General features: G+C 54.0%; 1 protein-coding gene across 1 annotated transcript in view; it reads left to right on the top strand.

Moving 5' to 3' along the window:
• Positions 1-27,551, top strand: part of LOC111146277 (talin 1) — a 32,396-nt gene that overhangs the window by 2,994 nt on the left and 1,851 nt on the right. Inside the window, exons 2-51 of the mRNA XM_022501756.1 lie at positions 3,290-3,452; positions 3,684-3,781; positions 4,018-4,147; positions 4,253-4,405; positions 4,657-4,799; positions 4,908-5,035; positions 5,752-5,812; positions 6,430-6,534; positions 6,871-7,026; positions 8,001-8,102; positions 8,267-8,343; positions 8,577-8,757; positions 8,930-9,043; positions 9,160-9,268; positions 9,487-9,695; positions 9,852-9,950; positions 10,948-11,115; positions 11,296-11,590; positions 12,158-12,324; positions 13,324-13,452; positions 13,634-13,750; positions 13,834-13,947; positions 14,139-14,273; positions 14,646-14,774; positions 15,170-15,272; positions 15,383-15,591; positions 15,946-16,065; positions 16,281-16,478; positions 16,689-16,828; positions 17,020-17,113; positions 17,218-17,307; positions 17,421-17,543; positions 18,872-19,015; positions 19,470-19,631; positions 19,863-20,003; positions 20,097-20,278; positions 20,475-20,607; positions 20,816-20,917; positions 21,006-21,176; positions 21,272-21,421; positions 21,528-21,629; positions 21,708-21,827; positions 22,569-22,715; positions 22,886-23,052; positions 23,163-23,346; positions 23,445-23,570; positions 23,672-23,788; positions 26,406-26,591; positions 26,726-26,833; positions 27,338-27,443. Coding sequence (XP_022357464.1) covers positions 3,323-3,452; positions 3,684-3,781; positions 4,018-4,147; positions 4,253-4,405; positions 4,657-4,799; positions 4,908-5,035; positions 5,752-5,812; positions 6,430-6,534; positions 6,871-7,026; positions 8,001-8,102; positions 8,267-8,343; positions 8,577-8,757; positions 8,930-9,043; positions 9,160-9,268; positions 9,487-9,695; positions 9,852-9,950; positions 10,948-11,115; positions 11,296-11,590; positions 12,158-12,324; positions 13,324-13,452; positions 13,634-13,750; positions 13,834-13,947; positions 14,139-14,273; positions 14,646-14,774; positions 15,170-15,272; positions 15,383-15,591; positions 15,946-16,065; positions 16,281-16,478; positions 16,689-16,828; positions 17,020-17,113; positions 17,218-17,307; positions 17,421-17,543; positions 18,872-19,015; positions 19,470-19,631; positions 19,863-20,003; positions 20,097-20,278; positions 20,475-20,607; positions 20,816-20,917; positions 21,006-21,176; positions 21,272-21,421; positions 21,528-21,629; positions 21,708-21,827; positions 22,569-22,715; positions 22,886-23,052; positions 23,163-23,346; positions 23,445-23,570; positions 23,672-23,788; positions 26,406-26,591; positions 26,726-26,833; positions 27,338-27,443 — 6,874 coding nt within the window. The 5' untranslated portion in view covers positions 3,290-3,322. The remainder of the gene's footprint in view (positions 1-3,289; positions 3,453-3,683; positions 3,782-4,017; positions 4,148-4,252; positions 4,406-4,656; positions 4,800-4,907; positions 5,036-5,751; positions 5,813-6,429; positions 6,535-6,870; positions 7,027-8,000; positions 8,103-8,266; positions 8,344-8,576; positions 8,758-8,929; positions 9,044-9,159; positions 9,269-9,486; positions 9,696-9,851; positions 9,951-10,947; positions 11,116-11,295; positions 11,591-12,157; positions 12,325-13,323; positions 13,453-13,633; positions 13,751-13,833; positions 13,948-14,138; positions 14,274-14,645; positions 14,775-15,169; positions 15,273-15,382; positions 15,592-15,945; positions 16,066-16,280; positions 16,479-16,688; positions 16,829-17,019; positions 17,114-17,217; positions 17,308-17,420; positions 17,544-18,871; positions 19,016-19,469; positions 19,632-19,862; positions 20,004-20,096; positions 20,279-20,474; positions 20,608-20,815; positions 20,918-21,005; positions 21,177-21,271; positions 21,422-21,527; positions 21,630-21,707; positions 21,828-22,568; positions 22,716-22,885; positions 23,053-23,162; positions 23,347-23,444; positions 23,571-23,671; positions 23,789-26,405; positions 26,592-26,725; positions 26,834-27,337; positions 27,444-27,551) is intronic.

The following is a 27,551-nucleotide window of genomic DNA, read 5'->3' as shown; positions in this document are numbered from 1 at the left end:
TGCTTCCGCCAGCCCGCCCGCTCACTTCCCTGAATGCTCCTCCGTGATTTCCTGCTCCTCCACCTTTGCTTATGCTCTTCTCTCTGCCTGGAATGCTACCCCTGACTCACCTCCGGCTGGCGTAGTGGAGACAGCTTGGGCTTTGGTGTCAGAGATATGGGTTCGGATCCTGGCTTTACAACTTATTAGCTGTATGACTTTAGAGAAGTTCCTTGAACAAGTATTTAACATCTTTGCACCTCAGTTTCCTAATCTGTAAAAATGGGTATAATGATACTTATCTTGCCGGGTTATTGTAAAGATGAAATGAAATTATGTATACAAAGAAATTGACATATCATCAATAAAAGGTAATCCTTATGATTTTTATTATCTTTAAAGTCCTAACTTCAAATGACACTTTAAACAGAGAGTTTTTGGTCCCTTTTCTGTAACATAAAGGGATCTCTCCCCTGAACACACACATCTTGACTCTGACCACATCCTGCCCTGTATTATAATTCTGTATTTGGCTTATCCACTCAACTAACCGGGAGCCCCTTGAAAGTGAAGGCAAGGGCTTGCTCTTCTTGCTTCCCAGTCACTGAGAGTTTGGCCTAGGGCCTGTTTCACAACAGACCCGCAGAAATGCTTGTTGGATGAATGGAGGGAGAATGTCTGTGTAATGGGAAGAGAGATGTCGGGGCAAGTTGTTCTCCTAAGGACAGAGGTGTGTTTGTGGGGAAGCTGTGTGCGTGGGACAGGGTCTTTATGGGAAGATAATGTGGTTGTGATAGGGTCTGTGTAAGGGACTGCATGTTTGAGATAACGTGTATGTGGAGACAGTATTAGTAGCTTTGTGGTAAAGAGCTCTGTGCATAGACGGGGGTGCAGTTAGGGAGAGTGGATATGTATAGATAGGTGTAGGTGGTGAGGGGCTATGTTGAGGGAGATCAGGTCCAGCCCGTCAGCTGCCCAGTCCAGCCTGAAATGAGCCTCCAGCAGCCTGAGGCCGGATATGTCAGTCTCACCCACAACCACCACCACCACCCGCCCCCCCTTCCCCCGCCCCGCGGTTGCGGACTCAGAGGCCAAATTTGGTAACAGACTGAGGGTTACTCCCCCAACCCTCATACATTCTGACTTTGTCTTCAGGTTTCTTTCTCCCTTGTCTCTTTCTGTAGCTCCCTGTCTTTCTGCAGCTCCCTTTGTGGGTATCTGTTCTGACTATATTCTCCATGTGCCCCAAATTCTTTACCCCCCCCCAGTATACTTACATTCCATTCCTTTCTAGGATTTGACCTCTTGTCCTCAACCCCCCCCCCCCCCCCCCCATTGCCCAACTCCTCTGGAATGCATCTCAGGAATGTCTTGAGGGAGGAGGAGTTCCCTGGGAGAGAGATTGGGGGGGGGCATTGTTGCTGTTTCATAAAACATGGTGGAAAAGGGAGCAAAGTTCTCAGGCCAGAGGAGGAACTGGATGGCTTCTCCCCATACTTCCAAGGGGCTTATTCTGTGCCCTCATCACCCTCTCACTTCTCAATTCCTTTTCCTCCCTCACCGTCTTGTAGCTATGTGGGTGTCCACTCAGGACCAGCCTGGGAGTAAGGGTAGGCATGACTCATCTCCCTTATCGGGGTCTCACCAGAGGTTTCCGTGCTTGAAGAAGAAGGGGGTGTCCATATGTCCGGAGGAAGTGGGGGAGACGTGCCATTTCAGCTTAGGGTGGAGGGTCCTTTCAGTTCTGCCCACAGCTCCTCCGACTCCTCCACTTCGCTGAGCCTCCAGCCCTCCAGCAGCCCCACAGCCAGGTCTGTCAAGCTCCTGGGAGAGGTAGCCGAGGAATGGGGAGGCGGGCAGAGAACTGGGGAGACTGGAAGGGTCCTCGCTTGTTTGGAAATAAAGATAGCAAGCTGTGGTTTCTTATGAGACTCTGGACTGTTTATAAGGTCAGAATGGTCTCTCAGATCCCTGCTCCACACCTTTCCCACATATACCTGTCTCCTGTTTCTAGATTTTTCAGTCTCCACCTCATCCTTCCTAATCTCTTCACCTTCCAAAAACATATCCCTTCCCAACTTCCCTGGTTCTGGCTTCTGTATCCCAGCACTCCAACCTGTTTCTAACCTAACCCCAGTCGTCTGTTTCCCCACTTGGGGTTTGCTGCTTGCCAGGAGGGGAATGGGCAGCCCGAATTTGCTCATTCTCAGTTGAGAGGAACCAATCCCTGACCAAACTGGGTCACATCATCAGCTGCCAGGCAGACTTGTCTTCTTGTCCCCTGGGTGCCACCTGCCACCTGCAAGGGTTCCTCCAGCCTGCTGAGAGGTGCCAAGGAGGGTGGGGGAGGTCAGGGTGGGACTGATATCTCGAGGTGCCCTGAAAACACCATCAAGGGAGGCAGTAAGACGGAGGCAGAGCTTGAGAAGGGCTTCCCAAAGACTGGAGAGCATGAGACCAGTTGTCGTGAGGACTGGGTATTCACTTGGTGACTTGGAGCAAGGACCAAGTTAAACTGAGCTCTTCCTCTGATCTGCCTTGAAACTACCCAACCTGCCCCACCATGTCTGATATCCATTCTGCAAAACTGAGGAGTTGACTAGGTAATTTCTGAGATCCGTTTGGATTAGAGAATCATCATTCTAGTTTGACTGCCAGGAAAGCCAGATGCAGGGCCAGGCTCCCTGGGAAGGCCCCTCCCTCTCCAGTTAGACGGCACAAGCCACCGGTGTTAGGTGTTTCATCTCCCTGCCCAGCTAGCTGGAGTTGGTGTTTGCAGGCTTCAGGATCTCTTGGGAATTACCTAATATAACGTCCTCATTTTGTAGAGAAGGAGGCTAAAGCTGTCAGAGGGGAGGTCACGTGATGAATCAGGGCAGAGCTCTGAAAATCCCAGACAGGATAAAGCCAGTAAGACCTAGTGAGAGACAAAGAGAGAAAAAGACTGAACTAAGAAAAGATGAAAACCAGGCAGAGGCAGGGCTGGGAAAAGAGCAAGGTAGGGGCCAAGTGAGAGACACTTGGCACACAGAAGGGAGGCAAAGATTCTAGTGGTAGGGACAGGACGGTGTCTTCAGGGAACACTGCATTGCAGACCAGACTCACAACTAACCACTCTTAGGTGGTTAGGATTGGTTTTTTTGGTATAAATAATTTTTCCATCTTTAAAATGCTTAAATAAAACAAAATAACCACGTTACTCTTTGCTCTGGTGGGTCCCTTTCGAAAACACTCCTCCCTGGGGCTCCATCTGGGGGACCTCCTGTCCTCTAATGCGGATGTGTGCTAATGCGCTGATGCCATGGGCCAGGTAAAGACAGGCTGGAGAGGAGAAGCTGCCACCATGGTTGCGCTTTCGCTGAAGATCAGCATTGGGAATGTGGTGAAGACGATGCAGTTTGAGCCGTCCACCATGGTGTATGATGCCTGTCGCATCATTCGTGAGCGCATCCCAGAGGCCCTGGCTGGCCCTCGTGAGTCTGAGTACCCTGGTGGCGGGGGTGGGAGTCTTCCGTCCCTCCTTGTTCCCGGGCTCTTGGCTTTAAGGGATGAACTCAAGGCTACTCATCCCTCAGGCCTGTGCTCCCTGGTTCCCTCTCTCCCCCTTAAGCCCTCAGTCTCTGGGGAAATAGTAAGGGGACCATGCAGCCATTCAGCAACACTGGGGTCCTTGTGAGTCTGAGGTGATCCATCCTCTCGTTTAGCCAGCGACTTTGGGCTCTTCCTGTCAGATGAAGACCCCAAAAAAGGTATATGGCTGGAGGCCGGGAAAGCCTTGGATTACTACATGCTCCGAAATGGGGTGAGTATCCCTTCATCGAGGACCATCAACATCCCTTCCTCTACCTCCTGTTTCAGCCATGTCTGTTGTCCCTGAACCTCTCCAGGCTTTCTGTCCCAGGCAGTCAAAATAACCTGCTTTTTGAGTGAGCCACCGTAGTGTTGCTTTTATTAATCTACTTGCCTCCCCTCTGGAGGAGAAAGGAAGTAATACCTCTGGCTCCAAGGGGGCCCCTTCTCCTGTTCCCGCCCCACCAGGACACCATGGAGTACAGGAAGAAACAGAGGCCCCTGAAAATTCGTATGCTCGACGGAACCGTGAAGACTATCATGGTGGATGACTCTAAGACTGTCACCGACATGCTCATGACCATCTGTGCCCGCATTGGTAAGGGGTCTCGGGGGGGCTGAGGGCACAGGAATGGAGGCTCCCGCTCCTCTAGAGAACACAGATGTGGTGCCTGGGGTGCCACCGACCCCTCCCCTTTCCCAGGCATCACCAACCATGATGAATATTCGCTGGTGCGAGAGCTGATGGAAGAGAAAAAGGAGGAGGTGACAGGGACCTTACGGAAGGACAAGACACTGCTGCGAGATGAAAAGAAGATGGAGAAACTAAAGCAGAAGTTGCACACAGATGATGAGCGTAAGCAGAAATCGAAAAAAGAGGGCCCTGGAAATGGTCAGGGTGCAGGGAGCAGGGGGGGCTGTTCATTCGTTAGTTATGGAGAATCTGCTTTTGCGAGGCGCCATTTGAGACGCAGGCTGCATCAGTAATAAAACAAAGTCTTACACTCGTGGAACTTCTCGGTGAGAGAAGGTAGGAGACGAAGAGCAAAGAGCAGACAAGGCAGGCGCCCTTGGGGCTCGGCATTGAGGGGACTGTGTGTGTCTCAGTGAACTGGCTGGACCATGGCCGCACGCTGAGAGAACAGGGAGTAGAGGAGCACGAGACGCTTCTGCTGCGGAGGAAGTTCTTCTACTCAGACCAGAATGTGGACTCCCGGGACCCCGTACAGCTGAACCTTCTTTATGTGCAGGTGTGGAGAGGATTTGCCTGGGGTAGGGGAGGTAGGGAGAGGGGGTGGAAGCACAGCGAGGGGTATCCCCACACCGACACCCAACACCTGCCGCCTTGTGTTCTCCAGGCACGAGATGACATCCTCAATGGCTCCCACCCTGTCTCCTTCGACAAGGCCTGTGAGTTTGCTGGCTTCCAGTGCCAGATCCAGTTTGGGCCCCACAATGAGCAGAAGCACAAGGCTGGCTTCCTCGAGTGAGTGACCCACATCCCACACCCTGTCAGGGCCCAGGACTCACTGGGCCCAACAGCCCTGCCCCCCTCCCAGGCTTTCTCTCTCTGTTCCTCCTCCGATGCAGCAGGGTTTGACCCACACTGGTCCCTTTTTTTTGCTGCCGTCAGCTGTTTGTCTCCTTGCTGGCCCCATGTGGAACACGAACGTAGCCCAGAATCTCTGCCTCTGCCCCACACCTCTCAAGCAAGCATGTAGCCTCTCTGAGATTCTCTGAAGAATTTTACTGTAACACCCAGAGGAAAACAGAACATTTCTCCTCATAGGGAATATAGACTTAGAAAGCTTCACGAGTCTCATCCACCAATACTCCTCAGAATGTGGAGAGCGCAGCGTGGCTTGCTTGGCTTCCTCCATGCATGGTCATCCTTCTCCTGAACTCCTTCTGCTCTTGGTTCCCTGCAGTAGTGCTCTAGACCCTCTTTCCCTCAGGGACTGAGCCTGCAACTCAGGTTCCCCCAGTCCCTCTCCCTGTAGGGAGAGACATGGGCTGCACTCAAGAGCTCATGCTAGGCCGTCTCTTCTTCATGAATAATCCCAACTCTGTTCCCTTGAGCCTTCCTTCTCCCCAAAGATAACACTGTCCTAGACATTTCCTCACACCCCCAGGCCTACAGTCCATGGCCCACATATCCCTGATGCTGTCCACTATATGCTGACCCTCCCTTTTCTGGTGTAGCCTGAAGGACTTCCTGCCCAAGGAGTATGTGAAGCAGAAGGGAGAGCGTAAGATCTTCCAGGTGAATGGGGGTCGGGGAAAGTGCTGGGGATGCCCTGGGAGCTTTGCTGCTTAAGCCTACTGACTGAATGGACCCCGCCCTTTCTTTGTCTCCTCCTACCCTGGTTCCACCCACCAAGCTGCTCTTCCACCTCTCCTGTGCCGAGAAAGCCAAAGACCTGGGCTCCATCACTGCATTTGCTGTGGAATTCAGTTCAATATTCTTGTTTTCTTTTCTTTGCCTCTAACATGAGATGACAGTACCTTCCCTGGGTAGGATTGATAGGAGAATCAAATGAGATAGTATGCCTCATATTACTGTGAAAAGTATATCTTTGTACAAATGTGTTATCCCCACTTCTTGAATACTCAGCCAAAAAGCAATCTATTTGACCTTCTACTTCTTATCTGTTTGTTTCTAGAACATCTGCAAGTTCTTTAACTGTATCCCCTGAATTGTCGCTTCTGCGTATCCTTCATCAGCCCCCAGCCCATCACCCTCTCATTTCTCATATCCTGCACCCCTGAACCTTTCCTCTGTCCCCCATAATACGCTTCCATTGTAGTTAACGTCACAACTCCTTGTCTGTGACACTGCCCACATTCTGCTAAACGTTTTTTCCCATTTCCTACTCTCAGGCACACAAGAATTGTGGACAGATGAGTGAGATCGAGGCCAAGGTGCGCTACGTGAAGCTAGCCCGTTCTCTCAAGACATATGGTGTCTCCTTCTTTCTTGTCAAGGTGGGCTACAGACCCTTCTCACTGTCCTCCTCAGTCCTGCTCTTTCCTTTCCCCTCAAAGTCTGGCCCTGCCTTTGGTCACATTTTCCATCATCCCTACAAGTCCCATTCTCTGCCTTGCTCTGACCTTGTGAAAACTTGCCCTATTGTCAGCCCTCTGCCATCACTTGGCTCTCAACCCTGTGTTTTCCCTCGAGGAGCTTGTCCCAGCTCCATCTAGATACCCAGTTCAGCTCTCCCCGTGCTCCTCAGCAACCCCTTGTGGTCCAGATCTGATCTCCTCGTTCACTCGCTATGGCCTGTAGCCACAGTACCAATGACAGCCTCTGCCTCACAGGAAAAGATGAAAGGAAAGAACAAGCTGGTGCCCAGGCTTCTGGGCATCACTAAGGAGTGTGTGATGCGAGTGGACGAGAAGACCAAGGAGGTGATCCAGGAATGGAGCCTCACCAACATCAAACGCTGGGCTGCCTCTCCCAAGAGCTTCACCCTGGTGAGTCTGGGAGCCCAGAGGGGAAGGCGCTTTGGAATTTCCAGATGGGGGTAGCTGCAGAGGTCTCTCCACTCCCTTGGGATAGTGCAGTGTGTGTGACTCCAGAAAAAGGGAGAATTTTGTAACGATTACAGGACCATGGAGATCAGAGTAGAGGAGAAGCTTTCCTGGAGAATAAGTGATGCTAAAATGAAACTGTCTAAAAAATCAGCAGGACAAGGGCGCCTGGGTGGCTCAGTGGGTTAAGCCTCCACCTTCAGCTCAGGTCATGATCCCAGGGTCCTGGAATCGAACCCCGCATCAGGCTCTCTGCTGGGATGAGGAGCCTGCTTCCTCCCCACCCCCGCCTGCTTCTCTGCCTACTTGTGATCTCTGTCAAATAAATAAATAGAATCTTTAAAAAAAAAAAAATCACCTAAAAAAAAAAAATCAACAGGACAGAACTGTCACCAGCAAGCTGAGCTCACAGAATACTTGAGGAGACGGAAGGAAAAGGTGGTAAAAAGATAAGATAAGCCTCCTCTCTTTGAGCAGGAACTATATAGTAGTCCCCCCCCCCCCCCCCCGGCTTTATATTTTCGTGTGCTGGATTGGAAACTGATACCACCTTGATAAAGTGCCCCAGTGAGGGGATGAGAATTTCTTAAAGGCTATTTTTCCATTTTGGATACTAGTGCTAACCTTCAGTTGTGGTCAGTGATAAATGTTTGTCTTCCCAATTTTATTATCAGGGGGAGAGAAAAGAGATTTCATGGATGGCATGCATGTGAACTATGCAGCACAAAGACTCTTCTCAGAAATAAAGTGTTGCCCTCCAGGGAGGAAAAGAAAGAGGAAATTAAAGGGTGGGCTTCTCCCCAGAGACCTGTTGGCAGGGGAAGCCCTCACCAGCTCATCTGTGGGGCTCCCATCCTACCCTTTTCCATCCTGGGTAGATGCTGGCTCTCCCACCAAGCCCCCACCTTGTCACCTAGGATTTCGGGGACTACCAAGATGGCTACTACTCAGTACAGACGACAGAAGGAGAACAGATCGCACAGCTCATCGCTGGCTACATTGATATCATCCTTAAGAAGGTGCCCGCCTCAGCCTTTTCCTTATCTTCCCCCACCTTCTACCCAAGCCAGTCCTTTCAAAGTGGGGCACCAGGTTCTGGAAAAAGGCTGACTAGGGGAAAGAAGAAGCTACCTTTTCCCTGCCTCTCTTTTCTTTAATTGATGTTCCTTTTTCCTTCCCACAGAAAAAAAGCAAGGATCACTTTGGGCTGGAGGGAGATGAGGAGTCTACTATGCTGGAGGACTCAGTGTCCCCCAAAAAGTACGAAAGGAGCTGGGCTGATCCCGTCCATCAGGGGCAGGGATGGCAGGGCCTGACTCCAATGACTGCTGAGGGGTGGGAAATCCCTAGGACGGTTCTTTAATCAGTCACAGACTCTTCTAAGACCTCACCTGCCCCACTAGACTCTAGGACCTGCAAAGGTAGTAGAGCTGGGTGGGAAGGGGGTGAGAGCACAGAGTCCTCTGAGTGCTTCCCGGGGTGTCCCCTTCTAGGTCGACAGTACTGCAGCAGCAGTATAACCGGGTGGGGAAGGTGGAGCATGGCTCTGTGGCCCTGCCTGCTATCATGCGCTCCGGAGCCTCTGGGCCTGAGAATTTCCAGGTGGGCAGCATGCCACCGGCCCAGCAGCAGATCACCAGTGGCCAGATGCACCGAGGACACATGCCCCCTCTGGTAAGAGTGCGCTGCCAACAGGGGGCTAAGCCGTTCCCCCATTGTCAGCGGGGCCCAGCCAGGAGCTAGGCAGTCTTTCCCCACATCCCCGTTTGTATTCCTGTCCCTAGCCTCGAGTTCTTTACCTTCTCTTGCCTCTAAGCATTCCATTTCTTCTGCCCTTGTGTTGCAGACATCAGCCCAGCAGGCGCTCACTGGGACCATCAACTCCAGCATGCAGGCCGTGCAGGCTGCCCAGGCCACTCTGGATGACTTTGACACTCTTCCCCCTCTGGGCCAGGATGCTGTGAGTATGGGAGGAAGGAGTGGCCAGAGGTGCTGAGGCCCGGACTCCCTGGAGGGATCGGGGTTGACCAAACCAGGGCAGACCCTGAGCTTTGCTTCTCTGTCTTTCCCTCGCAGGCCTCTAAGGCCTGGCGTAAGAACAAGATGGATGAATCAAAGCACGAGATCCACTCCCAGGTAGATGCCATCACGGCCGGTACTGCCTCTGTGGTGAACCTGACAGCAGGTAAGCCGGGCGCCAGGCTCTCCATGTGGTGGGGAGGGGGAGGAAGAACGCGTGTGAGCACAAGTGTGATGGCTCTGGGTGGGACCGCACCTTGACTCATGGAAGAGACCGTGTGCGTGTACGTCTGTCTCCGGATGTGTGTATGACTAATGCCTCCCCAACCCATCGTCTGGCCTGCCCGCCTCTCACTCATGCTCCTCTTCCTCGTCTTCCCTCAGGGGACCCTGCAGAGACAGACTACACAGCGGTGGGCTGTGCGGTCACCACCATCTCCTCCAACCTCACGGAGATGTCCCGCGGCGTGAAGCTGCTGGCGGCGCTACTGGAGGACGAAGGCGGCAGTGGCCGGCCCCTACTGCAGGCCGCCAAGGGCCTCGCCGGGGCAGTGTCCGAGCTGCTGCGCAGTGCCCAGCCTGCCATTGCTGAGGTCAGGGACCACGGGCTGGCACCAGGGCAGAGAGCCCAAAGGAGAAGGGGGCAGTCCAGGCTGTGGGGTGGAGTTGGGGGTACCCGTGGGCCTGTAGGACTCAGGGGCATGTGGGCAGGGATTGGGCAGCTTCTGACTGGTGTCCACCCTCCACAGCCCCGTCAGAACCTGCTGCAAGCAGCTGGGAACGTGGGCCAGGCCAGTGGGGAGCTGTTGCAGCAAATTGGGGAGAGTGATACTGACCCCCACTTCCAGGTTAGTGACTTACCTAACCCCTAGAACATAAGCTTCTTGGAGGTAATCTCTGACCCTGAATCTAGCTCCTAATCCTGTTCATACAAATCAACGTCTCAGAGCCAGTCTGAGCCTCTCTTTGCAGGGAATGACACTGGGAACCTCCAGTCCCTTTTTTAGGGGATGAGAATTCAGAATTCCTGAGTCCAAACTAAATCTACTAGTTCACACTTGGCTGATTGATATTTTGTAGCCGCTTGTCATATTTTCCTTGTCTTCCCCATATATAGCCCTTGTCCCAGCTTAACATACTGAAACCCCCTCCATGCCACCCTGAGGACACTATTCCTCTAGCTGCCCCCTTCCCCACCCCATGCTGGTTTCCTCAGCTGACTTGTTATCCTGGATTTCCCACGCAGATATGTGCACCCAGAGGGGCTGGGGCTCGATCTCCCCACGATACCCCCACGGTAACGGCCTCTGGCCTGGGCCTTCCCAGCTTTGTCCTCTCTGAGCCGCATACACTCGCTCTGCACCTCTCCCTCAACCTCCTAGGGGAGCAGAACATGATGGGAGATGGGTAGGCATGTCAAAGGCAGGGCTTAGAAAAATGGGATCAGGGAGGGTTGTACAGGGTCTCGTACTCCAGGGTGACGGCTTCCAACCAAGATTGAGAAGAAATGAAGGAAAGAAGCTGAGGGTGGGAGGAATGCCAAGGGGTACCTCTCTCCATCCCACTGTAACACCACTGCCCTTCCCTCCCCATCACCATCCGAGTGTATCCGCCTCATGCATTTCTCCCTTTGGTGTAGGCTCTGTTTCTCCTGGTGTAGGTTTGTTCCTTGGTGGGGGTTCTGTCCTGGGTGCTTGAGGCAGGGGCTTGGGGTATCTTCTGGTTGCTTCTGCATATACTGTCCTATGATTGTCAGTGGGAATAATGAAACAGCTTATGCCTCTGAGAAGGGTCCCTGGATCCCAAGCCCGATCTCAAGCCCTGCTGACAGCTGTTTCCTCATAGGACGTACTAATGCAGCTAGCCAAGGCCGTGGCAAGTGCCGCAGCTGCCTTGGTCCTCAAGGCCAAGAGTGTGGCCCAGCGGACAGAGGACTCCGGGCTCCAGACCCAGGTCATTGCTGCAGCAACACAGTGTGCCTTGTCCACCTCTCAGCTGGTGGCCTGTACCAAGGTGAGCCCCACAGGTGGCGCTAGCCTGTGCTGCGGGGTGATGGTGCCACACACCGGAGCCTCTCGCTTCACCTCTTCGGCTCCTCCTTACCTCTCCCAGTGACTGCTGCACACACCACAAACACCCCACCTCGAGACTCCTTTCCCCGGCCTTCGTCTCTCATGTGTGGTTTGCCCGCAGGTGGTGGCGCCTACGATCAGCTCACCCGTCTGCCAGGAGCAGCTGGTGGAGGCCGGACGCCTTGTGGCCAAAGCCGTAGAGGGCTGTGTGTCCGCCTCGCAGGCAGCCACAGAGGATGGGCAGCTGCTGCGGGGGGTGGGAACAGCGGCCACCGCTGTCACCCAGGCCCTGAATGAGCTGCTGCAGCACGTGAAGGCCCATGCCACAGGGGCCGGGCCTGCTGGCCGTTACGACCAGGCCACTGACACCATCCTCACCGTCACCGAGAACATCTTCAGTTCCATGGGTGATGCTGGTAAGGACACCACTTCCAGGGAGACCACGAACCCCTATGAGGCTCCTTGAGCCCAGTGGACATTGCCTTGCAGACCCGCCACCTCCCCCAAGGACTCAGCACAGTAGGCTAGGTGTTCGGTATCTCTGAAACCTCCAGTTTCTCCTCTGTAAAGCAGGAATATGATCCCTGTTCTGCCTTCTTTGGTGCCTTTAGAGAATACGCAGAAGTGTATACAAACACAGCTGGAAGTTGGAAGGTGGCGTTATTAAGAGATAGCCTTCCCCACTCCACCCTACCTGTTCACCCCTAAAAGCCTTTGCAAGAACTGTCTTAACTTCTCAAGACTATTTGCTGAAAATAGCCGTTATAGACCATCTTCCTTCCCACAAAGCCCGCCGGGAAATCTCCCTCTCCACGATCCTAAACTCAAAAAAAACAGTAACTCCAGGGGAATCACTTCGAGAACTTTTGTGTCTCTTTAACTCTTCTCAAGAGCACAGTCTACCTTGTCTGCACCCTTTCCCCGCACCCCTGGCACCCTCGCAGTGTCTCTGGCTTCCTTACCTGACTGTCCTGTCCTCTCAGGTGAGATGGTACGGCAGGCCCGCATCCTAGCCCAAGCCACCTCTGACCTGGTCAATGCCATCAAGGCCGATGCTGAGGGGGAGAGCGACCTGGAGAATTCCCGAAAGCTATTAAGCGCCGCTAAGATCCTGGCTGACGCCACGGCCAAGATGGTGGAGGCTGCCAAGGTACAAAGCCTTCTGTGCACAATCCCAGACTGAGACCTGAAAGGAAGTAGAAAGGTCCAGAGGGGTTACCCTTTCCTGATGGAAGAGACCCAGGAAAAGCAGGGAATACATGAGAACAAAGAGAAGCGCTCAAGAAGTAAATGCGCCCCAGGCATCCGGTGGATGGCGGCCCAGGCTTTGAGCCAGCATGCCGCTGCCCCTTTTTCTTCCCACAAGTCCAAAGTCTGCTGTCCTTACTTTCCCCTACTTTGCTACCCGCTTCTTAATTACGCTTCTGTCTCTCCTGGGAATGCACAGAAGCATTCAGTCCTCAGCAAGGCAGGGGGACACGGACACAGGGTGCAGAAGACTGTCAGGAAGAAGCAGGAAGCTCTCACACTCCCTGGGCTGTGGCGTTCTTCAGCTCGCAGGAGTAACCAGGTCCCCTGATGTGGTTTTTGAGATCCCAGCTCTAAACTTTGTCCCCACCCCATCCCAGAGAGCCCCCCTCACCCCCATTTGCTAGTGGCATCTTGTGGGGAGTAGGGAAAGACACATGCCTCCTTCCCTCAAGAGGGACAGAAGCAATAGTTCCACCTAAAGAGGGTCCAAAGGGAATCCAGGGCCCCCTACACCTCCCTCTTGCCTGCCCGAGGCAGCTCATCTCAGCTGCAGTTACGTTTAGCGCGGAGAGTTAGAAATGACTTGAGGAGGGGCGCCTGGGTGTCTCAGTGGGTTAAAGCCTCTGCCTTCGGCTCAGGTCATGATCTCAGGGTCCTGGGATCGAGCCCCGCATCAGGATCTCTGCTCAGCAGGGAGCCTGCTTCCTCCTCTCTCTCTCTGCCTGCCTCTCTGCCTCCTTGTGATCTCTCTGTCAAATAAATAAATAAAATCTTTAAAAAAAAAAAAAAAAGGAAAGAAATGACTTGAGGAAAATGTTTGAGTCTAGAGGGGTCCGAGCAGAGCTTATTTGGGGTGCACAGGGACACTGAGTGAGGACTGTCTTTCCGCTTCTCTCAGGGAGCAGCTGCCCACCCTGACAGTGAGGAGCAGCAGCAACGGCTGCGGGAAGCGGCTGAGGGGCTGCGCATGGCAACCAACGCGGCTGCTCAGAACGCCATCAAGAAGAAGCTGGTGCAGCGTCTGGAGGTGAGGCTGGGAGGGGAACGTGGAGCAAGGGTGTGGGCGCCATGGGAGGAATGACGGCGGGAAGGAGGAACGTACAGAGAGAGACTCGAGCAGTATCTCCTCGTGGGCTAGCACAGCCAGGGTGGGCCAGAGGCCGAGTAGGGCACTGCCTGGGCCTTGTCCTAATGTTCTGTCCTCACAGCACGCAGCCAAGCAGGCTGCGGCCTCAGCCACACAGACCATCGCTGCAGCCCAGCACGCAGGCTCCACCCCCAAGGCCTCTGCCGGTCCCCAGCCACTGCTGGTGCAGAGCTGCAAGGTGAGACTCAGTGGGAGGAGGTGAGGAGGGACTTTCCCCCCCGGTCTGTGGCAAGGCAGCTCTCATGATGTTTTCCCCCACAGGCTGTGGCAGAACAAATTCCACTGCTGGTGCAGGGCGTCCGAGGGAGCCAGGCTCAGCCTGACAGTCCCAGTGCTCAGCTGGCCCTCATTGCTGCAAGCCAGAGCTTTCTGCAGGCAAGGCACCCTCTCCCACCTCTCAGACAAGACCCTTCCCACCCTCTGAGCCCCCAAGATCGCCTACTGTGTAAAGCTCCACCAATAGGCTCCTTCCCGGATGGAGCCACGGCAGTCCCCATGCCCTCACCAGCATCAGTCCGTGTACCCAAGCAGATGGTACATTCATCTGCCCGCCTGTTCCCCAACAGCCAGGTGGGAAGATGGTGGCCGCTGCGAAGGCATCAGTGCCAACAATCCAGGACCAGGCTTCGGCCATGCAGCTGAGTCAGTGTGCTAAAAATCTTGGTACCGCCTTGGCGGAACTTCGCACTGCTGCCCAGAAGGTATGGGAGCTGGCGGCTTTGGAAAGTGAGGGGAGGGGCGCCTAGGGCGCAGCCAGTTAAGCATCTGACTCTTGATTTCGGCTCAGATCATGATCTCAGGCTCATGAGATCAGGCCCCATGTCAGGCTCCACGCTCAGCGCAAAGTCTGCTTAAGTTTCTCTCTCCCTCTCTCCCTCCCTGCTGTGTGTGCGTGCCCATGTGTATGCTCTCTTTCTCAAATAAGTAAGTCTTAAAAAAAAGAAAGAGAATGAGGGTGGAGTTCTGGGATGATGGGGAGTCTGCAGAACCACCTAAAACGGGTACTTGTGTAACCTGGGGTATCACTGAGACACAGCAGTACCTCCTGTATCCAAAACCCCTTATCATTGTAGGCTCAGGAAGCGTGTGGACCTTTGGAGATGGATTCTGCCTTAAGTGTGGTACAGAATCTAGAGAGAGACCTGCAGGAAGTGAAGGCAGCAGCTCGAGATGGCAAGCTTAAACCCTTACCTGGAGAGACTGTAAGTATTCTTAATACTTCTTGAGTGCCTGGGTGGCTCAGTCAGTTAAGCGTCTGCCTTCGGCTCATGTCATGATCCAAAGGTCCTAGAATCGAGCCCTACATCGGGCTCCTTGCTCAGCGGGAAGCTGCTTCTCCCTCTGCCTGCTGCACCCCCTGCTTGTGTACGCTCTCTCACTCTCTCTCTCTCTCTCTCTCTCAAATAAATAAATAAAATCTTATTTAAAAAAAAAAAAACCAAACTCTCATCCTTAATTAAATGCTGAGGTTTTCTTTCCCACCTGTACTCCAGAGCTACCCAAAACCTTCATTTAAACTGCCAGCTGATCCCAACTAGCTTCTCAAGGTCCCATTTCCCAGTTCTTTCTGCCCCTGAGTCTCCCACCTCATCCCTAGATGGAGAAATGTGCCCAGGACCTGGGTAACAGCACCAAAGCAGTGAGCTCTGCCATTGCCCAGCTGCTGGGGGAGGTCGCCCAGGGCAATGAGAATTATGCAGGTATGTGGAGGGGCAGGGGAACAGGAGCTGAAGGAGGGATGGCGCTAACCAAGGAAGCCGTGGGGATTGAGGCCTGGCCGTAAAGGCATCTTTTCCCTTCATCTGCCCAGGGATCGCAGCTCGGGACGTGGCAGGTGGGCTGCGATCCCTGGCCCAGGCCGCTCGGGGTGTAGCTGCCCTGACGTCAGATCCCGCAGTGCAGGCCATTGTGCTTGATACCGCCAGCGACGTTCTGGACAAGGCCAGCAGCCTCATCGAGGAAGCAAAAAAGGCAGCTGGCCATCCCGGGGACCCTGAGAGCCAGCAGCGGCTTGCCCAGGTCAGGTCTGGGGAAGAGGCCACTTACCCCATGGCCCAGCCTGACTGGCGCTGAGTCTCATCCACACTGATAGGCCCCTTCCCAGGTCTGCTCTTGACAACTCCTGTCTGGATTCCATCATTTCCCTCAGTATTGGGAGGAGGGTCTCAGTCAGCCTGAGGCAGGGGCCTCACTGAACACTGGGTTCGAGACAGTTCGATCACTATCACTTGACACCTTAACTTCAGCCCCTTCAGCTGCACACCCCCTTTCCTCTTCACTTTTGGAGGCATTAGGACATGTCCCCATGAGCGGAGGAGGGGCTCTCCCAAATTGTTTCCATTTTGGCAACACCTGTCTCCTTTTCCACCTCAGGTGGCTAAAGCAGTGACCCAGGCCCTGAACCGCTGTGTCAGCTGCCTGCCTGGCCAGCGAGATGTGGACAATGCCCTGCGAGCAGTGGGAGACGCCAGCAAGCGACTCCTGAGTGACTCGGTAGGAAGACCAAGGTTGTAGGGGGCACGTAGGAGCTGAAGAATTCCCAAGCTTCTCCTTCCACCTCTAGACCTCTCCTTGACCTTGACTTCCCAGATTTACCCTCTTTCATTACTCCCAGGCTCTGTGCCCACCTCCCAGCACTCCTTGACCAAACTCTCCCTCGCATCGTTCCCCATGCTCACTTCTGACTTTCTGACTTTCTGACCCTGCAGCTTCCCCCCAGCACCGGGACGTTTCAAGAAGCTCAGAGCCGGTTGAATGAGGCTGCTGCTGGGCTGAATCAGGCAGCCACAGAACTGGTACAGGCGTCTCGGGGAACCCCCCAGGACCTGGCTCGAGCCTCGGGTCGATTTGGACAGGACTTCAGCACCTTCCTGGAAGCTGGTGTGGAGATGGCTGGACAGGCCCCGGTATGAAAAGGCACAGGGTCTAGCTCGGGTTCGGCAAGTGGTGCCTGTGTGACTGACTGCTCAGTCCTGACCTCTGCCTGCCTCCTTCCCCCTCCCCCGGCCCCTCCCTAGTCTCTAGCAACATTTGAGTGTTTGGGACAGAAGAGCCCCTTTAGAGACAGATAAAAAAGGACTGACTGGACAATGTGTTGACCTTTTCACCTTCAACAGAGCCAGGAGGACCGGGCCCAGGTCGTGTCCAACTTGAAGGGCATCTCTATGTCTTCAAGCAAACTCCTTCTGGCTGCCAAGGCCCTGTCCACAGACCCTGCTGCCCCCAACCTGAAGAGTCAACTGGCTGCAGCTGCCCGGTAAGTAGGAGCTGGGAAGCCCCGCCCTGCAGTGTTGAAGAGACTGGGGCAGGGGGTGGGGGGGAACATTTCATGAGAAGCCCCAGCTTAAGAGTAGTTACACACAGAAGAGAAACAGACACTTCACATGCATAGAGGACCCAAAACTGATGACCTGTGCATGCATCCACTCCACTTCCTGTTCCTCCCAGGGCGGTGACCGACAGCATCAACCAGCTCATCACCATGTGCACCCAGCAGGCGCCGGGCCAGAAAGAGTGTGACAATGCCCTGCGGGAACTGGAGGTGGGCACTTGGCAGGCTGAGTGGTGTGGAGGCTGAGGAAGGTATCCTGGGTTTAGGCGGGGAAGCAGGTGTCTTGAGTCCTACTTTGTCCTCCCCCTCTACAGACTGTCCGGGAACTCCTAGAGAACCCAGTCCAGCCCATCAATGACATGTCGTACTTCGGCTGCCTAGACAGTGTGATGGAGAACTCAAAGGTAAATGCAGTAAGGCGCCCAGGAGGGCGGGGGGCAGGAAGATGGGGTGAACCGGGGCTCCTCTGCCCCTCTGAGGATAGGGGCGGACTCTTCTGACAGCCTCTGTTCCTCAGGTACTGGGTGAGGCCATGACTGGCATCTCCCAAAACGCCAAGAACGGAAACCTGCCAGAGTTCGGGGAAGCCATCGCCACAGCCTCCAAGGCCCTCTGTGGCTTCACCGAGGCAGCCGCACAGGTTATTCCCCTGCGACGGTCCCTGAACGGTCCCCTGCTTTCCCTCCCCCACCTCCTCAACAGCCTGACGCTCCTGTAGATAACCAAGAAGTGATGTATGCAAAACCAGCTCTGTGGAAACTGAGTTTCTTTCCCCTCCTCAGTGGAGATGTTTGTCAGCAACCACAGAGTACCAATAGTACTGGTCGCTGAACCCCTGGTACCTTGGGCTATGATGACACCCTCCGGTCATGGGCCCTTGTCCAGCCCTGGGTTTCGTGGTATATGCTGATTAGCATATGCACGTCCTTTTTCACAGTCTCTAGTCTCTCTTTCACAGAGACTACATTTCCAGTTAATTGAGTCACCACTTAGCTTTGCCTTTTTATACAATTATGAAATATAAAATAACCTGTTAGCTGTGACTATTTTGCTTTTGGTACATGAACCCTTAAGGCAGACCGGCTCGAGAGTTCATCTCAGTCTGTTTTCCTGAAAACCTTCCATCCCGCTCTCCCATTCTCCATCACCTCCCTTTGCCCTGTTCTGTTGGGTGGACTATTCTATATGTTGTGACTTCTGGAAAAGCATAAAGAAGAACAAGCAGAGTGACCACGTGTTGAAGTATAAATCAAACCTTCTGATGTTCTTCTAATCATAAAAAACCGTTGGCGGCCATTATACCCATCCTTTCCCTCTCTCCAAATCCCCGAAGCTTGGAGGTGTTGAGAATACAGTGACCCTAACAACCGGCACAGGTTTTGAACTCTTGCAAAGGGGCTTTGGGTGTGTGCCACATGTATGTGCCTGCCAGGGGGGTTTTCAAACCTTTCTGACTTCTACTTAAGTAAGGAGTCCTTTTTACCTTATGGTCCCCCAGATACACATCTACACAGAAGTCTAACGAAATCCTTACCATGTGGGGCACCTGGGTGGTTCAGTCATTGGGCATCTGCCTTCGGGTCGGGTCATGATCCCAGGGTTGTGGGATCGAGGCCTGCTTCTCCCTCTCCCTCTGCCTCTGCTTACGTTCCTCTCTGTCTCTTTCCCTCTGCCAAATACATGAGAAAAATCTTTAAAAAAACACAAAACAAAACCCTTACCACGTGGTTTTCCTTTTTTTTCTTTTTTACTCTTTTAACCTTCTGAAATGTTCAACCACATTTAACAAAGCAGGAGAGGTTTTTTCCTTTTTTGTAGTGTTACTGTTATTTGTTAATATACCACCACTCGCATAGGACCCTGGCTACCAAACTTACCCCTACTGTCCTTTGTCCCCACTGTCACTAGGCTGTCCACTGAGAGACAGTCTTTCTTCCTCACCCCACCCTCACCCCCCTCTCTCTCCAGGCTGCATATCTGGTGGGGGTCTCTGATCCCAACAGCCAAGCTGGGCAGCAAGGACTGGTGGAGCCCACGCAGTTCGCCCGTGCAAACCAGGCAATTCAGATGGCCTGTCAGAGCCTGGGGGAGCCTGGCTGTACGCAGGCCCAGGTAACTTAAGGGAGCAGGTACTATGGTCAAGACTGCGAAACGGTGCCTGGCCAGGATGGACTGGCCCAAGAGAGAGTTGTGGGAGATGTGGGGGGTGCATCTCTGACCTTCCACACACAGCTTCTCTGGGGGTAATTGTCTTTTCCTGCCATGTTTCTTGTCACTCTTAGTCACTGCTAAGTTCAGAACTTCTCTGTGGCTGTTCACTCTCTTCCTTACCCTCCTGCAGCTTCTCCATCAGCGTGTCTGTCTTCCATCTCCCCCTTCCGACACCTTGTTCATCTTTGGGTATCTCTGTCTCCCAAATCTTCACTTCTCAGGTGACTCCATCTTTCCTAATTAGACTTCCAGAGGTCTTGCTCTCCCTCCCTCACCCCTCAGTAGGCTCCCGCCTAGGTGTGTACACTTCCCTCCTGCCCTCAGGGTGGCTCTGCCACGTGTCTTGTCTCCACAGGTGCTCTCCGCAGCCACCATTGTGGCCAAGCACACCTCTGCGTTGTGTAACAGCTGCCGCCTGGCCTCTGCTCGAACCGCCAATCCTACTGCCAAGCGCCAGTTCGTGCAGTCGGCCAAGGAGGTGGCCAACAGCACAGCCAATCTTGTCAAGACTATCAAGGTTGTCAGTTTTTGAAATTCCCAGCCTCCCTCTGACCTGTCCCGTCTCCTGTCCCCTAGTCCCTGCATCAGTTCCTGAGGCCTTTGGCCGCAGCCCATCTGCCTGAGCCCAAGCCCTTTCGTGTCCATACTGGTCATCCCCAGCCTCTCCCCACGCCCCCAGCCCAGGAGAGCTGGGCTTCACCTCCTTTGCCTGCAGTCAGTCCTGAGGGCCTGTCACTCCTACTTCCAGGCGCTTGATGGAGCTTTCACAGAAGAGAACCGTGCCCAGTGCCGAGCAGCAACAGCCCCTCTGTTGGAGGCCGTGGACAATCTGAGTGCCTTTGCATCCAACCCTGAGTTCTCCAGCATCCCTGCCCAGATCAGCCCTGAGGTGAGGCAGTGTGAAGGGAGAACCGATGGGCCGGCTGCCCTCTCATCTTTGCAGGAGTCTTGAGACTCCCCTCCCTGCCTCCTCTCTCCCCAGGGCCGGGCTGCCATGGAGCCCATTGTGATCTCTGCCAAGACAATGCTGGAGAGTGCCGGGGGCCTAATCCAGACAGCCCGGGCACTCGCAGTCAATCCCCGGGACCCCCCACGCTGGTCGGTGCTGGCTGGCCACTCCCGGACCGTCTCAGATTCCATCAAGAAGCTCATTACAAGCATGAGGTATTGCAGGGGTAGAGAACCAGTGTGACTCAGGAACATACACAGTAGCGGAACGGCAGGGAGGGTGGGTAGTGCAATTAGATGGGATAGTGTTGGAAGAGATCTGTTGTCCAAGATTTGGGGGATATGGGAAAAGCTAGACTAGCCTTGTTTTCAAGGACTGTTCTTGGTGTGGGAGCCTATGATATGTCCACAGGGACAAGGCTCCAGGGCAGCTGGAGTGCGAGACAGCCATTGCAGCTCTGAACAGCTGTATGCGGGACCTAGACCAGGCTTCCCTCGCTGCAGTCAGCCAACAGCTTGCTCCCCGGGAGGGAATCTCTCAAGAGGTAAGGGGGAAATGGGTTATACGAAAGCTTGCCTCTGGGAAGAGAGATGGCAGACTGGAGAAGGATGGGGGAATCCGGGAGTGTGCCTCACAGAGACGTCAGGGGTATGGGAGGAACACGTCCAGGGTAGTGAGTGAGTTCAGTATGGAAAGAAGTAGCAGGCCCTTTTCCAGGTCGCAGTCAGGGCTCAAATTCGCTTCTCTCCCAGGCCTTGCACACTCAGATGCTCACTGCAGTGCAGGAGATCTCCCACCTTATCGAGCCGCTGGCCAGTGCTGCACGGGCTGAAGCCTCCCAGTTGGGACACAAGGTACCTAGAGAGACAAGTGGGGAGTTCCAGGGCAGGGCAAGCGAGTGTTCCTGGCGCAGCTGACCTCCACTCAAACCCCTCGCCTCAGGTGTCCCAGATGGCCCAATACTTTGAGCCCCTCACCCTGGCTGCGGTGGGTGCTGCCTCCAAGACCCTGAGCCACCCGCAGCAGATGGCGCTCCTGGACCAGACTAAAACCTTGGCTGAGTCAGCCTTGCAGTTGCTATACACAGCCAAGGAGGCTGGCGGGAACCCCAAGGTACCAGGAGTGGGAGGGAGGGGCTGCTACTAGGAAGAGGTCAGAGAAGCAGGACCACCACAGCGCCCCTCTGCTCACTCACTCTGCCCCCGCAGCAAGCGGCTCACACCCAGGAGGCCCTGGAGGAGGCTGTGCAGATGATGACAGAGGCTGTAGAGGACCTGACGACAACCCTCAATGAGGCAGCCAGCGCTGCTGGGGTGGTTGGCGGCATGGTGGACTCCATCACCCAGGCCATCAACCAGGTTAGAGTCCGGGGTGCCTATGGTCAGAGGCCCCCTGAGCCAGGGCCCCTGAGCTCAGTGTCAGAGACCCTGATAATCTTTCTCCTTCCCTATTCTGACCCCTCAGCTAGACGAAGGACCAATGGGTGAACCAGAAGGTTCTTTTGTGGATTACCAGACAACTATGGTGCGGACAGCCAAGGCCATTGCTGTCACCGTTCAAGAGATGGTGAGTTTAGGAGAATATAACAAGGCTACCCCCCGGGGACCTTAGTGTAGGCATAACTTTACTTCTTCTTGTCACCAGATAACCAAGTCAAACACCAGCCCTGAAGAGCTTGGCCCTCTTGCTAACCAGCTGACCAGTGACTATGGCCGCCTGGCCTCCCAGGCCAAGCCTGCAGCTGTGGCTGCTGAGAATGAAGAGGTAAACGTGGGGGCAGCTGCCATGAAGGCCTGCCCCCTGCCCCTCATAGAAAATCCCAGTGGCAGGCCCCTTGTTCCCATCAGGTCAGCCTCTGGGGCTGTCCCACCCTTATTCTGTCTAGCCGCCTTTAAGAAAGGGGAACATCCCCTCAGGGCCACTCTGCTAAAGAGTGATCAGGGATCGTGTAGGGACAGGATCAAAGTCACAGGGATAGAGGAGACAGCCGACAATCTAGAGATTTCCTGGTCTGCCAACATCCCTCTGGGACTGTGGCTGCTTCTCTGCTATTCTGCAGGTCTGTAATCTCTTCTTAGTTCTTCCCTGTAGCAGGCCCATGAAGTTCTTCCTTCCCTAAGCTCCCGGCTTTCCAAGAAAGCAAGTAATTGGATCTTACTACCACACCTAATCCCCAGCCTCATACCCCTCCACATCCAGGCCAAATTGTAATCCGTGGCCCTCTGATTCAAATACCCCAGCATAAAGTGCTTCTTCCCCACCTCCTCACTGTGCTTAACATAATCCTCACCAGTTGGTGCCTACATGCTATTATTTTCCATGTGTAGGAGGTGACCTCCTGCCTGAAGGATATGAAACAGGAAATCTGCGTGCTGGGCACTTTTTCTCACCGCCCTTTTAGTCTACGATGCATGTTCTGTTAGGTCCTTCGTGACTCCTCCAAGCACAATGGAGGTCCCTGAGTGCTTTTTGTAAAGCCCCTCTCCCTTTCCCATCCACCTGCAGATAGGTGCCCACATCAAGCACCGTGTGCAGGAGCTGGGGCACGGCTGTGCCGCTCTAGTTACCAAGGCAGGCGCCCTGCAGTGCAGCCCCAGCGACGCCTACACCAAGAAGGAGCTCATAGAGTGTGCCCGGAGAGTCTCCGAGAAGGTGACTGAGCTCATCACTGTGGACTGGGGCCCTGGCTCCCCAGCCCTGCGACCCTTCCCATCCTCTTCCTATCTTCCCAGCCCCCTCCTCCATCCCATCTCCCCAGCACAAATGACCTTCCCCTTCCATAAGGCACTGACCGGAGTCACCATGTTCCTTTCCTCCCCCAGGTCTCCCACGTGCTGGCTGCGCTCCAGGCCGGGAATCGGGGCACACAGGCCTGCATCACGGCCGCCAGCGCAGTGTCCGGCATCATCGCTGACCTTGACACCACCATCATGTTCGCTACCGCTGGCACCCTTAATCGTGAGGGAGCCGAGACTTTCGCTGACCACCGGTGAGGAGGGAACTGGACCTCCCAGATGCAGGGTGGGGTGTGGGGCCAGAAGAGGCTGGAGGAGCTAAGGGAGGTCTGTGAAGGGCTGACTGAGCTGGGCCCTCCCTCAGGGAGGGCATTCTGAAGACTGCAAAGGTGTTGGTAGAAGACACCAAGGTCCTGGTGCAGAACGCGGCCGGGAGCCAGGAGAAGTTAGCACAGGCTGCCCAGTCCTCGGTGGCCACCATCACTCGCCTCGCCGACGTGGTCAAGCTGGGCGCAGCCAGCCTGGGAGCCGAGGACCCTGAGACGCAGGTATCCACCTGACTGATGCCCCTACTTCTGGCCAGACCCACTCACCACCTGTTCCCCGGTTCCCTCCCACGGACCGGAGCCTCTGCTCTCTCACGCAGGTGGTGCTGATCAACGCAGTGAAAGATGTGGCGAAAGCCCTGGGAGACCTCATCAGCGCAACAAAGGCTGCAGCGGGCAAAGTTGGGGACGACCCTGCTGTGTGGCAGCTCAAGAACTCGGCCAAGGTTGGAGGGGAAGGAGCGCAACATCAGGAGTGGGGGCGGCTGGCTGTGCTGCCTCCAGTTCCTTAACATGACCCCCTGTCCAAAACCTCGGATGCCCGCAGGTGATGGTGACCAATGTGACGTCGCTGCTCAAGACCGTGAAAGCCGTGGAAGATGAGGCCACCAAAGGCACACGGGCCCTGGAGGCAACCACAGAACACATACGTCAGGAGCTGGCGGTGAGCGAGGGTCTGGGGCACCAGGGACTTGGGTCTGAGAGGGATCGTGACACACTATGAATCTATATTTCACATATTTCCACAGACATGTAAACAGTCACACTTATTCTCCTCACGCACTGCCACACTTCTTAAGTGAGCCGTGCTAGTGTCTGTCCCCTCCTCGCCTACTTCTCAGTTGTTAGCATTTGACACCTGCCTTCTCCCACCCTCCCGCTTTCCCCGCCACCTGGGTCCTCCAAGCTGCCACATTCAGTGGCCTCTTCTTGGCCTTCATCTTCTTCAGACATTTCAAAATCATCTGACTTGGTAAACAAGCCTCTCTGGAATTTTCTCTTCCTCGGGCCTCCTGACAGCAGCTTTTGTCTCGCTTCTCCAGCACGTCTTCCGTGGCGTCAGCCAGCCACCTTCGGCCTAGCACGTGCCAAGTCTGGCCCAAACTGGTGCAGATCGCCTGCTTTCTCTGTCCTCTAACACACTTCCACGGGCGTTCTCTAGCAAGTTGGCTTCAGTTCTGAGTTTAGTTATTGTCCGCTGCCTGATGGACCACCGAATGCCAGGCCTCCCCACTTCTGGCCAGCATGCCACTTCCTCTTAGAGTGGTAGCCGCCTCCAGCTGTGCAGAGTCCTCTCAGTCACCTGCGACTTCCTGGTCTCGTTCCCCGAGCTGGGCCATTGCTTGTCCTCCCAGTGCCCTCCTTTCCTGTCCCCCTGTGGGGACCGTGGTTGGAATCTCACCCACTCTCCCTCACTGTGACTGCTGCGGGTTTTCTGCCTGGGACTCTGCTGGCCTTCGGTCACTGCCATTCGCGTCTCGCTCATTTCTGAATTCACCTTTCTGATACAGTCCTTGGCGATGCCCAAACTGAAACTCTTAACTTTCTGCCTCCTAAACCTGATCATTCCCTCGTCTTTCCCTTCTCGGTCAGTGGCACATTTTAATAACTCAGATCCTAAAGGCAGGATATATATAGCTGTAATGGTCGTTTTTCTCTCATTGCTCACATCTAAGCGCATTGCCAGGATGTGTCAGCGCTCCCTCCCAGTGGCTCTCATTTTCTCTTTTCCCCATCCCCACCACCTCCACCTGTCCAGACCATCACCAGTCCTTTGGTGTATTTACACCACAGCCTCCATCTGCTCTGCCCCCTCCCTCACCCCTCTGATGTGCTCTCTGTACACAAGAGCCATAGAATATAAACCAGGTTATGTCACTTCACTGTTTAAAACCCTTTAGTGAGTGTCCTGGCGTCTAAGGCAAAATCCACACTCCTTACCATCGCCTTCCAAGCCCGATGGCTCCTTCCAACCTCCCCCATCTGCTCATCCCCCTCTTCCCCCTTGCGAAGCCCCAGTCCCTGCACTCTGTCCCTCCCTTCCTGCTGCAGGCCCTTGCACTTGCTTTACTCCAGCTTTTTGAATATCTGGCTTCTTCCAGTCCTTCAGGCTGCAGCTTAAATGTCCTCTCCTCAGAGGCGCCTGGCTGGCTCAATCGGTGGAACATGCAGTGCTTGATCTCAGGGCTGTGAGTTCGAGCCCCACTTTGGGTATAGAGATTACTTAAAAAAAAAATAAAATCTTAAAATCTAAAAAAGCCCTCTCCTCAGAGAGGCTTCCCCAGCCACCTATCTGAGAAAGGACCTGCTTTATATTTTTCTTTTTTTTTTTAAGGTTTTATTTATTTATTTGCCAGAGAGAGGGAAAACACAAGCAGAGGGAGTGGCAGGCAGAGGGAGAAGCATATTCTCCACTGAGCAGGGAACCCAATGCGGGACTCAGTCCCAAGACCCAAGGATCATGACCTGAGCTGAAGGCAGGCACTTAACCCACTGAGCCACCTAGGCATACCTTTTTTTTTTTTTTTTTTAGAAAAATTTTATTTATTCATGGACCTCATTTTTATTTCTCAGCACGGCACTCTCTTTTTTTCCTTCACAGTCCCGTTTAGTCTTTCGTTTTTCTGCTTGTTTACCTGTTTACTGTCTGTTGAAAACGATAGTGTAAACTTCATGAGAACAAGGGCCTTGTCTCATTTATTCCTCACTGCACTCCTAGCACCTCACACAGAATCTACCACCTGCTGACTTGTAATAATTTGCTGGATAAACATGTACATCAAAATATTTTTTTTACTTATTATGTAAAATTCTAAGTTTCTTGGTCCGATATTCAAGGCCCCAACAACCTTTTCTCCACCATCCCTATAATTCTAGAACATTTCTTGATACTCTCTCACTTGACATCCTGGTTATTCGTTGCCCCCTGTCTACCGAAAATGCCCGCCTGTTATCTAGGTCTCTTAAGACCCAGCCCCTTGCCCCACCTCTGCCACTCACCCCCTTCAAGGCTTCTCTATAGTTTAGGAATGAAAACCCAGCTCAAAGATACATCTTAAATTTCAAACAAATAAACTCTCCCCAATGGGTCAGAGATGACTCAGCAGTCTTACGTTAACTATGATGTGTGAACTTCTCCAAGGACCTGATATACAATAAGTACTCAGTGAACGCCTGTTATCAATTCTGTGGATGAATGGACCAGATTATACAAGTAGAGGGCAACACTGTCTTAAGTCTCACTCACTGTACAATTTTTCTTCTTGTTCGACCCCCAACAGGTCTTCTGTTCCCCAGAGCCACCTGCCAAGACCTCCACCCCAGAAGATTTTATTCGCATGACCAAGGGTATCACCATGGCAACAGCCAAGGCTGTTGCAGCTGGCAACTCCTGTCGCCAGGAGGACGTCATTGCCACAGCTAATCTGAGTCGTCGCGCTATCGCAGATATGCTTCGGGCTTGCAAGGTAGAAACCCCAATAGCAAGGCGGAAGTCTGAGGCGGTGCAGCAGCTTTAGGGCAGAGCATGGGAGGGAAGAAAGGGCAGGGGCTCTGGGGTCCTGGAGCTCTTTGGGATCCTAACGCTAACTCTGTGGGTTAGGAAGCAGCTTACCACCCAGAAGTGGCCCCTGATGTGCGGCTTCGGGCCCTGCACTATGGCCGGGAGTGTGCCAACGGCTACCTGGAACTGCTGGACCACGTGCTGCTGGTAAGGAAGGCGGGCGTGTTCTGCTTCCCACCAGCTTCCCTGAATACAGTCCTCTCCCTGTGTGCTTCTCACCCAGTTCTTGATTCGTTCGTTCACATCTCCCCACCCCACTTTCTATTTCCCAAATCTGTTCTCATTCCCAAGCCTCCCTTCCACTGGGGCCCCATCATTCTTAGCATCTTTGGTTTTCCCGCTCACCTCTTTTTTTTCATTTCTCTTATCTCCTCTCTTCCCTCCTGAATGCCCCCTTCTCTACCTTCGTCGTCTCTTCTTTCTCATTTCATCATTCTCCTTGCTCCTTGTCAGCCGGTGAGTGACACACCGCCCCACGGTCTTCACCACGTGTGCAGTGTGGGGCCGGAACCACACCTTAAGTGGCAGCTTAGGGTTTGAGGGCTGTAGTGAGTCGTCCCGGCCGGGGGCGGGGGTCACGGTTGGGCTGTTTCATAGCCCTAGTAGAAGCTAAGATCTGATGCTTCCTGCTCCCTGGCCTCTCTTCCCCAGACTCTACAGAAGCCAAGCCCAGAACTGAAGCAACAGTTGACGGGACACTCAAAGCGTGTGGCTGGTTCAGTCACTGAGCTCATCCAGGCTGCAGAGGCCATGAAGGGTAAGCAGTGACCAGGGGCCGGGGGGAAGGACACCCTTTGTCGTAAGGAGATCTCTGCCTCCTGCTTGGGCTGCTCTGAGCTGGCCTCTGCCCACAGTCCCCACAGGT

The sequence above is a fragment of the Enhydra lutris genome, unplaced genomic scaffold, assembly GCF_002288905.1.
Source record: "Enhydra lutris kenyoni isolate GAN:26980312 unplaced genomic scaffold, ASM228890v2 scaffoldscaffold13, whole genome shotgun sequence".
NCBI classification, from domain to species: Eukaryota; Metazoa; Chordata; class Mammalia; order Carnivora; family Mustelidae; genus Enhydra; species Enhydra lutris.
This window is presented reverse-complemented; position numbering and strand designations above follow the sequence as displayed.